Here is a 15,186-nt window from a genome sequence, read left to right as displayed (position 1 = left end):
GTATGGACGGGGCATAGAGAATAGGACTGCAAGCTCTCTTTCTCAATTCATCCCATGCCCATCGTAGGGTCTCCACTGTGTTTATGTCGTCTCTGGGATGCCTGTTAGCCTGAAATAAAGCGACCTGCAGGGAGACCAGTGCCGCAGCATCCGTCTCCACAGCCACATGAGGTTGAAAAGGGGTCGGTGTACCCAGTGGTGTAAAAATTGAGCTTGTGCACTCCATGCGTACAATTGCATATCTGGAGCCCCCAATCCACCCTGTCGCAGAGGGAGTGTCAAAAGATCCCACGAGATTCTCGCCTGTCCTCCCGTCCAGACCGAGGAGATCAGTAGGGAATGGAAAGCTTTAAGAGGCCTGTGTGAGGGGAATGTTGACAAACAGATAAAGGAATTTAGGCAGAACCACCATCTTGACCAATGCTATCTTCCCGGCTAGTGAAAGCGGAAGTTTAACCCACGCAACAACTTTCTCTTCCAGCCATGTTATGGCGCGTCCGTAGTTCATGTCGCATATTTCTTGCTTTTTCCTACTGAGTCATATACCCAGATACTTCACAGGTTCGTCTGCCCATTGAAGAGGAAACTCGGAGGGAGCCTGGGTGGTGGCGTCTGTTAAAGGAAAAATAACTGATTTGGCCCAGCTAATTGAGATGCCTGAAAGGCCGCCGAATCTAATAAATTCCCACAGTAGCAGATCGAGGTTCTACGCCGGGTCCGTCACGTATAAGGTGACGTCATCAGCATATAGTGAAATTAAGAGACTTCGAGCACTAAACCCGGTCCCCTTGGCGGTGTGATGTTGGTGGATGCATGCTGCGAACTGCTCTATCACTATTGCGAATAGTAGAGGGGATAATGGGCATCCTTGCCACGTACCTCGCAAGATACCAAATAGCGGTGATATGAGTCCGTTCATTCTGACTCGAGCCATCGGTTGAGTATAAAGCAGACAAATGAGATTTATAAACAGCGGATTAAACCCCATGCAACTCAGGATGGCAAATAAATACTGCCACTCCAGTGTGTCAAACGCTTTTGTAGCGTCTAGGAATACAGCGTCCGCTTGCACTTTGGGGTATAAATAATGCAGTACTGAGAATAGAGTTCTCAGATTATGAGAAGTAGATCTCCCGGGGATAAACCCCGACTGATCTGGGCAAGCGATCAGCGGGAGTAAGGGCTGCCGCCGATTCGCAATCAGCTTCGCCAATATTTTCCCATCCACGTTTATTAATGACAGCGGTCTATAAGAGTCTAATTCATTTTCTGGCTTCCCAGGCTTTAACGGGGTCATTATTATCGCCTCATGCATCGATGGTGGTAGGACGCCTGACTCCCAAGCCTCCTCGTACAGCTCTTAATAAATGCGACGCCAGCTCTTCAACATATGTTTTATAAAAAGTGGTGGTTATACCATCCGATCCAGGGCCCTTGTTTAGCTGTAAGCTCTTGATGACCTGATCAACGTCCTCCACCGTGAAGGGGAAGTCCAAATATTCTCTATGCCTTTGACCCAGCCAGAGCAGCTCCAAGGAATCGAGAAAGGGCAACAAGCCCTCTGGGCTAGATCTCTGTGTAGTGGTGTATAGTTCAGAATAAACATGGGAGAACTCGTCTAGGATATCTCTCTGGCCTCTAAGTACAGACTGGTGTGCACCTGTCAGCTCAGTTGCGTAAGCTGTGGACCTTGTGGCGTGAATCATCAACGCCAGAGTTCTCCCTGCCGGTCCCCCTCCCCCTACCCTGGGCATATTTACCCAAAAATGTAACTTCATGATTTGCCTCTTCTTCAAATTCGAGCAGTTACTCCTTCAGTAAGGCCAATATCTTAGGATCGTCAGAGGAATAGAACTGTGTTTCCAGTTCCTTAATCTGATTTTCCAGAGACGCGAGCATCCCTCGAATGGCTTTCAGCACCCCAGCTTGTCGGGCGATGCAGTTACCTCTTATGACTGTCTTAAAATCTTCCCATAAGGAAGCCAAAGTATTGACTGATCCAGTGTTAAGGATAAAGTAGTCAGTTATGTCTCCCCTAATTTCTTCCTTAAATGCCTCGTCTAAGAGGGCATCTTATGGTAACCGCCAGGTAAACATCCGTGGAACGGAGTTGGGGAGTTCTAGGCGCAAACGACATGGCGCATGATCTGATAGAGACCTAGGAAAATGTGAGACCTCCCTGGACCATGTAGCCACATCACGGGACACTAACCAGTAGTCCAGTCGGGACCACGCTTTATGGTACTCCGAAATACATGTCCCCTCCTTAACAGTTGGGTGAGTACGTCTCCAAATGTCCACAAGGTCCCCGTCAGAGAGTATGGCCTTCAATGCAGCACCAGCTGATGGGTGCAGCGTTCTAGATACCCCTTTCCTATCCAGTTCGTCATCTAGGTTGGCATTGAAGTCCCCGCCCCAGATAATGGTGTTGCAATTCGTCGCCTGCCCTCTGGCCCATATATCTTGAAAAAACCCAGGGGAGTCAACATTGGGGCCATATACCGCAACCAAGACAACTGGAATCCCACCCAGGGTGCCCAGTATTATGACATATCTGCCTTCTGGATCTGTTTGTAGGTCACCTTCCTTCCAATCATGACCCCGTCTGATCAGCACGGCAACCCCTCTGGAGTAATTTGAGTAAATGGAGGAGTAAACTGAGCCCCATCTACTGCCATCTACTGTGCCATAGTCTGGGAGAAGATGGAACACGGAGATGTGTCTCCTGTAACATGCATATGTCAATGTGGTGTCTAAGCAAATAGGAGTGGACTAACCTGGATTTCCTGCCGTCATTTAACCCTCGGATGTTCCAGGTTAAAACATTTTAACTGATCATAGGACATCTATCACAATATATTGTAGAAGGCCAATAGGAGCGAAACATAATAGCAGAACTGGTTGCACCCAGCGACGAGACTTTGAAGCGAAAAGCAATGATCTGGCAAACAACATAACATTACACACTCCCCCCCGCCCCTGCAACCCCCCCAATCAGGTTGTAGAATACCCACCCCAAACATCGTAAAGAATTCAGCAACAAGTGGGAGCTCTCCCATGCGGGCGCAGTACCGCCGGCATACTTCCCTGACAACACAGGGTGGCCAAGAACATTGCGGAGAGCCTTACTTATCTCACAGACCGTGTAAGAAAACCCAAGACATCAGAGCCAGCAGAACAGGAACACACGTAGGCTGCGTATTACAAAACAACAAGAATCCCATAAGTCCCAACCCATCTCAGTACACTACAGAAGCAAGCAGGTTTGAACCATAAATAGTGTGAGTGAGATCCAGCCTCTGCAGAAAAGAGACCGGACACACTTAAACTGTAAAGAGAAACTCCCCTCCCAGCCTAGACAGGCACAAACAGACTCACTTCACCGCATGGCGTAGCAACTCTAACTAGGTAAATATAGCCCCTTCAGTCATTGTCACTCAATTGGTCCTCAGCTGAGTCCGTAGCCTTGGAAGTTTGCTTGGATTTCTTCCCACCAATGTGTTTCGCAAACTTGAGGGCGGACTTAGCATCCGTGAAAAAATGTGCAGACCCCTCGTGAGTGACCTTTAGCTTGGCAGGGTACAAAAGTGAGTAGGGGACCTGGGCCTGCATCAGGATTCGTTTAGCAGGGAGGAACTTCCGCCGCGCCGCCTGCACCGCAGGTGTAAAATCTGGATAAAAGGAGAAATTGTTACCTTTATGCTTGATAGGCCCCTTACCCCTGGCCAGGCGCAGGATAAGATTTCTGTCTTGATAGTTCAGAATTCTGGCCAAGATGGGTCTGGGAGTGGCGCCTACTGGAGGCTTGTGGCCCCAGGCACGGTGTGCTCGCTCCACTGTGAAAACGGAGGAGAGGTTAGGGTCAAAGAGTTCATGGAGCAAATCCACTACGTAAGATTCCATCTTGTTGATAGCTGTTGTCGCCGGTATGCCAGTAATTCGAAGGTTGTTGCGGCTGGACCGGGCCTCCAAATCTTCATTTTTGGCGTGGATAATGCCTAACACCTTGTCCTTATGTAGTAGTTGTTCCTTGGTTTCAACTTGGAACTCATGAAAGTCCGCGGCCCGGTTTTCAAGCACATCGAGTCTGGTCTTGTGCGACCCCACCTGCGTTTTATCAGTATCTAGTTGGGACGTTAGCGCTTCCAACTTGGTGTTTATTTTCCGAAGACTGGACCTCATTTCAAGCATTAAGGTGCGCAAATCTTCTCCTCGGTCTTCCATCTGCGAATCTGACGGTCTCTCCGCGCCAGCCTCTGGATCTTGCTCTGTAAGTCTTGTGGTCCTCCTCTGATCGAAGATCAGCTTCGGCTGTTTCGCATCTTGTTTAGCCATGTCGCTTCGATTGTCGCAGGGCCTTCTCATAAAATCCGCTGATGAGTCTTGGCTCCAGCAGTCGACACACAATGGGATAGTCGCCGAACTACCCCTCCAGCGGCTCGTCTACCATTACTCCCTACTCTGGAGTGTGGTCAGCATGCTGCTCGTGTACTAAAGGACACTCAGGGGGTCATCAACGGACCAGCATCTAGGCCTCATCCAACTTGGGTCAGCCACCTGCAATGTTGTCAATGTCTATGTCGTATCTGACCTGGGCCGCAGTGAACAAGAGTACCCTGCATATGAGCGCACATCCCGGGCGCAGCAAGTTCGAGCTGGTCCCTACATCCAGAGGGGGTAGCACGACACTCTCTCCTGTGCTCTCCCAAGGTGCACTCCCCTGCCACCAGTCCCAATGTACACAGAGTAGTGTCACAGCAATGGCCGCCTTTCACATCACGGAGATGAAGCACCTCAGGATTCTAAGATGGTGCACTAGGCCCTTGTTTAGCACTGCCACTCACAGCCAAACGGGCCTCTTCCGATCCTACCAGAGCAGCAGCCCCTCGCTCGTTTTCAGCGACCTCTGGTCCAAACTCTGCCTCAAGGGTGTCAGGGATGGGGCGAAGTGCCCGCTTGCAACCTATATGTCCTCCGGGGCAGCAACATTCGCAACACCCTCCCACCGTCAAATTCCCTGATCAGACCGCTGGCAATCTGCCGCGCTGACCACGGCCTTCCACTTCTCTGACACCGGGGGCTCAAGTTTCGCCACAGCCGGCAGCACGCTCATACCTCCAGTGGTCGTGAGCAGGCCTTCCTACGCCGGGACGCACATCTCCGCTACAGTAGCACACCCAAGGGCGGAAGGCGGCTCACTCGGTGCCCCGCACTGCGGTCCGTGTTCGGGAACGTTTTTATTTAGCAAGAGCTCTCCAGTCGTGCAGATGATGGAAGGATTCATTCTTGGCCGGCAGAGCTCGCCTAGCTAGCGGCCATTTCGCAGCCCGGCAGGCCACGCCCCTCGGTATGGATCATATTTAACATGGCTGAGGGAGCCAGGTCACCTAATTTGGATAGGAATTGCTTGTTGTGACTGGTGCTTCCTTGGAGCTGGTAGCTCTCTGAACGGTGCTGTAGTGGGTGCTCCCAATGAATTGGTAGAACTGCAACTGGTTAATCCTTTGGAGCTTTTTATGTTGTGGCCGGTGCGCCCTTTAGTAGTACTGTGTCTGATAGTGATTTGACCAGTGCTTCCTTAGATCTGGTATTGCGGTTTTGGAGGCTTCCTTCAGCTGCTAGTGTTGCGGTCCTGTTCCCTTTGAGCTCACTGCGCTGTGGTTGGTGCTCACAATAACTGATAATGCTGTGGTTACTGCTTCTTTCCCGCGAATTGTATGTGGCAGTGCTTTCTTTTAATTATGTGATTGCTTGCTGATGCCTTTGAGTGAATAGTTCAGTGTTTCCTCTATTGCAGTGAAAAGTGTTTTTGTTGAGTGGATAATTTAAGCTGTTATTTCCTTTTATATTACTGTGGGTGGCGGATACTTCCTTTGTTATCATAGTGCTGAGATGGGTGCTTCCTTTGTGATGATAGTGCTGTTGGTGAATGCTTCCTATAGGATTGTTATGATTGGAGCTTCCTTTGATGGTGTTGGAAATGGCTTCTCCTCGAACAGTACTTTCTTTCACACTGCTATGACTGGAGGCTAATTTGCACTCATAGTATAGTGATGGGCACGTTCTTTGAGCTGCCTGTGCTGTAGTGGGTGTTTTCATTTTAGGTGTTAGCGGTGTGGCTTGTACCCGCTTTGAGTTGATTAGTGTGTTTCGTGTGAGATAATAATGCTGTTGGTGCTGCTTACATTGAGATGACAGTGCTTTGACTGATGCTGCCTGTGATCTGATAGCAGCATGGTGGTGCTTCCTTTGATAGTGTTGTGGCTGGATGCTTCCTTTAAACAGATAGTGTTGTGACTGGTGCTGCCGTTGAATCAATAGTGTTTCTCTGGGTACTTCCTTGACCTGAGTGTGATCTGGTTCGTTCTCCCTTTGAGTAGATAGAGATGTTAGTGCTTCCTTTGAGCTAATAGTGATGTGACTGGTTCTCCAACAGAATTGCACCAGTGTGGCTAGTGTTTACTTTCATAGTAATGTGGCCTGTGCTTCCTTGGAAGTGAGAGTGCTGTGGCTTGTGCTGGTGCTTCTTTTCATCTGGGTTTGGTGTGGCTGGTGCATCGCTTGTTGGTGCTGTGGTTTGTTCTTCATTGTATTGTTAGTACTGTGGCTTTTGCTTCCTTGATAGTGCTGTGATTTGGCTTCATTTGAACTGATGGTGCTGTTGCTTCTGATTTCTTTGACGTGGGAAAGTTGTGTGTGTGTTTTATTTATTTTGTGTTGCTGTGGCTAGTGCTTCCTGCGATGGCACTGTGGGTCACGTCTTAGTTATATTGAAGGTACCATTGCTGGTGTCTTCTTTCATAAGTGCTGTGGCTGATTCTTCATCTTATAGTTCTGCGGCTGCCCTTGTGTTGTGTTACTTAAGCTGATAGTTCTGTAGTTATGTGAAGTAAGGATGGTACTTCCTTTCAACTGATTTAATTATACTGAATTTGAGAGTTATGTGGTTTGGGTTCATGATTAATTTGATGTTGCTGTCATTTTTGCTTGCTCTGAGCAGATAGCGAGCGTTCCAGTATTTAATTTGAGCTTATAGTGCTGTGTCCGGCACTTCCTAGTGCTGTTGTTTGTGCTTCCTTAACGTTGATCTTTCTGTGGCTGATGCTTCCCAGGCTGTTGTCAGTGCATTCTTTGAGTTGATAGATCTGTAGCTGGTGTATCTTAGTGCTGTTGTTGGTGTTTTCTTTGTGTTCATCTTTCTGTGTCTTGTGCTTCCCAATTCTGCTGTTGGTGAATTCTTTGAGATGATAGTTCTGTGGTGTGTGCTTTCCAGTGCTCTTGTTGACTTGTACTTTGCCTTGATAGTTTTGTAGCTGATGCTTGGCAGTGCTGCTGGGTTATATTCTGTTTGAGTCGATAGTTCTGTGGTAGGGGTTTCCCTGTGCTGTGACTGGCCCTTCGTTTCATCTAGTGCCTTGTTGCAGGTGCGCTCCTCCATCCCCGTGAAGCGGATCTGCGCGGTTGAGCGAGTGGATGAGAACGCCTTCCAGCAGCAGAACATGATGCAGATCATAACTCAGGACAACGAGGGTCTCCCCCACACCATGTACATCCAGTGTAAGGTGAGTGACCATGAGGATGGGCTGGAGGTAACCAGAACAATTATGGACTTCCATTCACCAGAATGACAGCTGTATCTGAAATGATATCATGACCTATTCATGACTTCGCAGGGACCCATATCATGTGACATTTACCCCAGTGCCAAGACAGGAAATGACATCAGTTGAAATTTGACCACAATAAAATTACAGGAATTGGTATCACTGAAGTAAAATGTATTCTTCAATAAGTGGAAGCTAACTAATATAATGACTGATGGTGACTGGCTGTTAACCCAATAGAAATCTTGCATCTTAGTTTCAACACAGCTTAATATAGGAGACTTCCTTAAGCCTCCAGATCCAGGGTATCATTTTTTTTTTAAATTTCAGTTTTTTATTAAGTTGATGCACATTACATTTCCCATATACGGGCAACGCGAAATTACAATATATCTTCATATCAACTTCCAAGACAGTATACAATACCATATTATGAAACTTCCCCCCCACCCAGAACCCACCCTAGTAACTCAGTACCCTCCACCTGGCATGCCGCATTCAAACCATCAACATTTAGTAGTTCCGATATTTGCTCCATTGCTTCCAGATCTTCTCCCATGTTTTGGGCATCCCCTACTCTCATAGACCACCTTTTCGGCTTGCTGACACCAGTCGAAGTCTAGTTTACATGCCCCCACTTGCGGTGGTTCCACCGCCCCCCATGCTGTTCCAGGGCATCATTAAACCTTCAATCCTTTGGGTGAGACACATTGGTAAGATCTGATAAATCAAGGATCGAAATAGGTGCATGGAAGCGGGGTGTTCTGAGGATGAATTGAAGCCAAGAAGAACTAGAACTAGGGGATTTTGAAAGGTAGATATTTGTGTTTAGATGTTGGAACCATTAGCCTTTTCCTATGATATAAAGATGTATAATGAATAAGAACTTTTATATAGCACACTTTGACATCAGGAGATATTATATTGTCTGCAATACTAGTGTGCACTAAACGGGCTGGATTTTGTAGCAAACAAAAATTAAGTAAAAGGGTCAGAGAGATTATTGCGGTCAGGCGGGTGGGGGGTGGATTTCGCCAGCCGACAATGAGGGAAAATTAAATAAATAATAAATTTTCCCTCGTTGTCGTCTGTCGAAATCTCCCCCACCCGGCCCCACCGCTCTTCCCTGCACGGGCGGCCGCGGTCAAACCATAAGCAAGGCATGGGGGAGGTGCAAGATATAGTTAAATAAAGCAGCATAAATATATCTCTTCCCCGTCCTTTTCACATTCAGATGTGGCAAGACAGTCTCAGAGTATTGGTCTAAAACCATTCATATCCCCAGTGATGACATTACAACTCACAAACGCAATGGGAAAAGCCCCACAAATAAGACAGCCTGCCAGGATATGTCAGCATACAAATGATTTTTCTTCAACCGCTTCATGTCCAGGAGGTGAAAATGGCCCCAATTTAGAGGACGTCAGCATAACTGAGGATGAGTGACACATGTACTATCATGTTTGTTTTTGCTATGCTGTGTACACACTTCACCATTGGGTACCCCACAAATGTGTGGTTTACAGGGTACTCAAAAGGAAGTTGATACAGTTCTATGACAAAAAAAAACCATTTTATTGTTTATAACAAGAATTATTTTAACCTTACATTTTACATCACATGTAATCAAATCATGATAGTGAATGCAAACTAGGTAGGGATGACCCATGCTCCTAATAAGGCCTATGACCAAATGGGGCTCAAGAAATGGCTGAAACATGTCGGAGAAATTAAGTGGATATGGGAAACATTGCTTTCCATGAACATCCCTGTCCAATTTCTTAATTATGCCTAGGGTAGCCTCTGAATAAAGAGACATATTTTGGTTTTATCTTCAGATCATTTTAGTTATCTTGCTCCCTGCTTATATCCAGAAGAATTTATTTGGGACTCCACTCCCATCACTGTTCGATTCCATCAAGGTGGTATTTGACTACCTCGATGGGGGGTGCACCTGTGACAAAGCGTGCCGCAAAGAAGGGTGGGTGAGGTGTCATCTTCCAATATCTTTGGATACCTGTGATATGCCAGGAGACCAACAGTCCGTGAAGAGAAACCTACATACTTTGGCTGTTCATCATAGAGCAGAGCCTGGTGACCTAGATTTTCTCCCAGGTGCCCAACTCCAAGAAGCCTTATTATACAGGCCTCGACCAGTAAGAGGAACCCTAATTCATTTTCCACCTCCCCTCCTGATATATGTATAGCTGTCTTTGGCAAAAGTATGTTTTCTTCAGCCAATTTGACATTGTGGTCGGTAAACACAATCTGTACGCTGAGCCAATACACCTATGCTCTTTTGGACCTGTTGAGGAAGATCTGGTCCAGATGATACATAATGGGCAAGATGAGGCCAAACCATGCCAATGTGGAAACCACTTAGTGCCTTAGCAGGGTGAGTGATATCTGTGTGTCCCTTTGTTGACATGCCTGAATGAGGCCTCCTCTGGGTTCCCCAGTGATATGCAGGCTTCTCTGATGGATATGCCTTTTGATGATTTCCCCCCTTTTGGTGAGCAGTCAGGCTCTGCCTTGAAACGCTTTAAGGGCAGTAAAATTACAGCCCTTTCCTTGGGGTTGTTGTCCTCTGACAAACAATTTCTGCACCAGTTTCGGATAGTGAGGGGCTTCTCCTGAGGTCTGGCATGTAGACAGCTTTCCCAACCATTTATGCAATAGACAGCCTAGTCTTTTAGGGGCCACCAACATGGATTTGGTAGACGCTGTGAGGGTCAATAGGGGGCACCAGCCTTCCAAGTCTTCCTCCCCTGATACAACGGACAACAAACAACTTTAATTTGCCCTTAGTTGGCCTTGCCCACCTGGTGCATGGCAGGATTCGGCACTTCCTTCTTGTTTGGTGAACCATCACATACACAGATTAGGCCACCTAGTGGGAGGCAGAATTAGGTATTTTGTTCCAGGTTGGTGATATATCACATGTGACAGATTGGTCATGCAAATTATTCAAAATGGGTATTTTCCTTCCCACCCAATAGCTGACCCATACCAGAACAGATTTCAGAAGGACATTGGTCCATCCTCCTCCAGGAGGTATGCCTCTTGCTCTCCAAAGGTGCCATATAGAGGATACCGGACTGAGCAAAAGGTGGCGGCTGTTACTCTCACCTCATTTCTTCATCCTGAAAAAGGATGGGGGGGCTCATGCCTATCTTGGACCTCCATCACCTGAATGCATTCCTACAGAAGGACAGATTCATAATGCTCACTTTGGCCCAGACTCTAGATGCTCTGAACTCGGGTGATTGATGGTGTACTTGGACTTGCAGGATATGTTTTTTCATATACCATTCCTGCAGTACACAGGTGTTACCTATGGTTCAAGGTTGAGCAGGAGCTGTGCCCCTCTCTGTCCTCACCAGCACCCCTTGGGTGTTCCCAGTGGGTGATTGCAGTGGTCACTGCTCATCTATAGAGGTCAGGAATTGTTGTATTCCTGTACTTCGACTACTAGGTGCTGAATTCGGGCTTGCCACAGTCAGTCATGGACCAGCTCCACACAACAGCAGAACTTTTAACAACATTGGTCTTCACCATTAACGAGCAGAAGTCCCACCTGATTCCCTCACTGAGGTTTCCATTCACTGGGTCAATCTTTGATATGGTGAAGCTCGAGGCTTTATCTCTGCAGCAACGAGTCCAGGATGTTCAGGCTATGATCCCAATGTTTCTGACTTGCTCCTGGATTCAAGTGAGGTTGGTTTTGAAGCTCCTGTTCTCTTAGCCTCAGGCACATTAGGACACCACCTGTTGTCATTATAATGGAAAGGAATACAATATCGGGATAATTAACCGCCAGCATACGGGATATATGATGGCCGAATAGAAGCCCTGAAGAAGTCAAATGGACAATCACCCACACGAAACACGTGTTGACTGGGCAATTCATCGAACTAAAGAACAAAAGTACACACCAAACGACTATGATTGTTTTGATAAGAGCTCATTAGTCTGCATATCTGAAACTGTAACTGTATGAATCACTACATACCTTACTAGAGGAAGGATGGGGGAGTGTGTGCATAGGATAGTATTACCAGTTGATTGTGGACTGTGCCATAAGTCCAGTCTGAGGGCTCAGGGTGTTTTCCCTCACCTCTTGCACCGCAGGAATAGTTCAGAAATTAATTACGCAAACGCGGGAGGCGTCACTATCTCGCATAAAAGAACACCCCACCTGTATTTACCTATAATGATTCACCAAAGGTCAAGGGGTTAAATCACACAGCCTTTGACAACCAATGACATTCCAGATATGATCCCTTTTCCTACCCTTAGTCACTCATCGACAGGACTCTTATATTAACTTTCTTTCCCTGCCACTGGCTTTATGGCTCCTGAAACGAGGAGGAGCAAATTCAATGTCAGCGCCATAGCAGCTGCTACACCTCTATACGCATTAATAATGTCCTTGTCTTTCCCCAAGCAAGATTCTAGATGATGCCATTGGCTCAGATATTTTCCTTTCTCCTGGTGGAGTTTCACACTAACACAAACATACAGGACATACAATCCTAAATGCACAATCCCATATGGTAACTCTATGAGCTGTATCTACATTTCACACCCAGGGGGCAGTGCACAACCAGTACATATTGTCTCATTAAAGTTTCAGTTGTGCTGCATGGTCTTTGAATTTGGTTCTTGTAGTGCAGAATTCAGGTTGTGAGGGATCACTGTGAGCTCTAGGCTAGGCACTAAAGGTGATAGGAGGAACGCTTGCAATAAATATAACCAATGGCAATCACACACGGAAGTATTCCTACCCATTGTTCTTTTACCCTCCATATCAACTCAGTTTGGACCCAGCTATATGCAAATCAGATTGGATCTGACAGGAAAGGTTCTGTCGTTGAGTGGGACCTTTTTTATCAGAAACAGAAGGCATTTTTGCAAGGCTTCAATGTTTTTCTGTGATGTTTATGCTTTTATTAAGATTTGAGCAGCAGCCAGATATTGCACAGATATATATTTGGGTGATGGCCATGGTTTCTGACAGTTCTGAGAAGTTTAAATCTCCATCATAAGATTGTGAATCCTGAGACAAACTCTACCTCTAGAATGTGTCTGTCGTCTACTGAGGTTCCATCAGCTCACTGTGCAACAAAGAGTCGTGCTCACCTTACAAGGCCAACATTCACCTCGGTGTTGTGTTCCTTTACGGGTGGGGGAGGCCTGGTAGTTTCCTCTGTACTTCCACTTTGGGTTGCAGCCAACCTGGGATGATTAGTAAGCCCTGGCGGTGAACTCCACTCCATTTGTTGAGTTTGCAGAGTTTTCCGCACGGAGCAGAGTATTTTTCCTCGCTCACGCTCTCCAACGTCAAGTTGGCAAGCGCAAGCAAGGAAAATCCACCTCATGGCGAGATTTTTATTCGCTTGCGCGCCCCAACGTCAAGTTGGTGAGCACGAGCAAGAAAAGTCCACCTCCCGATGAGATTTCTCCATGTGGGCGCTCCAATTTCTCAAAGCGGGTGGTCGTGAGTGTTCGCGCTGAGAAACCTTCCGTTTTCGCGTTCAGAAAGTTGTCACTCGAATAGAATATCTACTCAAGCTGCAGAAAAGAAGCAACGCCCTCCTGTGCTGCACATGCTGTGGTTTGTGTTGATTTTCCAGCGCAGGAGAAACACCCGACGCTTAAAATCAAAGCCAACAGGCATGACCAAATGCTCTCTGCCGCTTGCTGTACTCAGTGTGGCACAGCTGAGTTTTTGTGTCACTTTGTGGAGTTCCGCAACTCCGCCCAAGCTTAATGATTAGGTTCATTCCATGTAGCGCAGGCACAGACTGGTTAGAAGAACAATGAAATGCAAATCAGAGTAAATACCATAGGTTCAGTTTCACTGGAATATGCCCAAATATCAAAGTCTTTCTGTTGGAACAGTCAACCCCAGCCAAAGTTTTCAGATCCCTGCTCAGATAACCGAATTCATGCAGGCCCTTAAGGCCACAGTTATGGGAAAGACTTTTCCTCTATCTTCGTTTCCAAGCCTGCTCCTCGACCACAGCCTGGTGGACGCGCGCGCACCTCTCATGTCTCATCTCCTGCATCCAGGGGGTCCATGTGCACATTTTCACATGCAGGGCCTTCAGCTCCACTCTCCTCTCAGCAGGGTTTGCAGAGCCTCACTTTGCATCTCATTCTTTCGAGGGAAACCTTGTGGTTGGATTCACTTTCTACCTCCTAAAGGTTATTCACTAAAGTTTTGCCCGGGCAATCACATGGCGCAAAGGAACGCTGGGCATCGCATTGATTTACTTTCAATTATAAAAGTCCGTACGTGCTGCACAAAACTGCACAGGGCCATGTAAGTGGCCACAAAATCCTTTTTAGATCAAGGCTCACAGATGTCTCTGGCCTAATAGAGTATCCCTGTGTTTCCTGTAAACGATATATAACTCTGAACCTGTGAGGAACAGGATCTGTGCCATCACCTGTAGGGGTACAGGATGCTATGATATCTCCTGAAGGAAAATAGACTATCTCGCAGTTACCACCTGGAAATCGGGGTACACTGCTTCTCCTAAGAGAAAATGGGAAAACCCACCATCTCCTACGGCAAAGTGGAATATCTTGTCATCTCTAGCAGGCAGGTGATAATTACTGTCATCTTGTATAACTAACAGTAGATGATATCGGACCATCTCCTACAGGGAAGTGAAAATGACTGTCATCTTGTACAAGAGTAGGGGATATCAGACATCTCCTACCGGGAAGTGAAAATATCCGTCATCTTGTACAAGAGTAGGCCATATCAGACCTTCTCTTACAGGAAAGTGAAAATTATCGTTATCTTGCACAACAAAATGGGATGTCAGACCACCTCCTACTGGGATGTAAGAATTTCCGTCATCTTGTACAACAATATGGGATATCAGACATTCTCCTGCAAGGAAGTGAGAATTACAGCCATCTTGCACAACAATATGGGACATCCCATCATCTCCTGCAGGGGAGTGAGAATTAGCATCATTTCATGCACCATCTTCTCCTGGGGCTTGAGAATTGCCATCATCGCACGCAACAGGACGATCAATTTTCCCTTTATGTCTTCCAGCAAAACAGGATATCCCGCCATCTCCTCAGGACAAATGTCGTATCTCGCGATCTACTGTAGGGAAATGCAACATCCCGTCACCTCCTGCCGGGAAATCCGATTTCCCGTCATCTCGTGCAGTAAAACGGGACGTCATCCGCACTCTCCTGCGCAGAAACGACGTCTGCCGCCATCTGCTCAGCAGCGGGAACTCCTGTCGGCTGAGCGGGAAACTCATCCCTCGCAGTCCCAATGCTTCGTGTGAACACAACGCTTACTGCAGTTAGGGCCCTATATAATCACCAATATTATTAGTAAATCATTTATAGAAAGATGCGCAGTCTTGCCTCGGGGCAGTTTGAAAGGTCCGTTTCCAGAGGGCTGTGGACATGGAAATGTCGCCTCCATCCCTCTCTCCAAATGGTCCCCCGCTCCAGCCACTAGCAGTGATGGGGTTGCCTTGGCAACCTTGCTCTGGAAACCTCTGATTGCCTCAGACTGGAGAGCGTCCCAATTAGCGAGAAA

General features: G+C 47.0%; 1 protein-coding gene across 1 annotated transcript in view; it reads left to right on the top strand.

Moving 5' to 3' along the window:
* RASAL1 (RAS protein activator like 1) overlaps positions 1-15,186 on the top strand; it is a 765,452-nt gene that overhangs the window by 691,701 nt on the left and 58,565 nt on the right. The window contains exon 17 of the mRNA XM_085633253.1: positions 7,425-7,562. Within this exon, the coding sequence (XP_085489379.1) occupies positions 7,425-7,562 (138 nt within the window). The remainder of the gene's footprint in view (positions 1-7,424; positions 7,563-15,186) is intronic.

This window comes from Triturus cristatus, chromosome 11 (assembly GCF_964204655.1).
Source record: "Triturus cristatus chromosome 11, aTriCri1.1, whole genome shotgun sequence".
Classification (NCBI taxonomy): Eukaryota; Metazoa; Chordata; class Amphibia; order Caudata; family Salamandridae; genus Triturus; species Triturus cristatus.
This window is presented reverse-complemented; position numbering and strand designations above follow the sequence as displayed.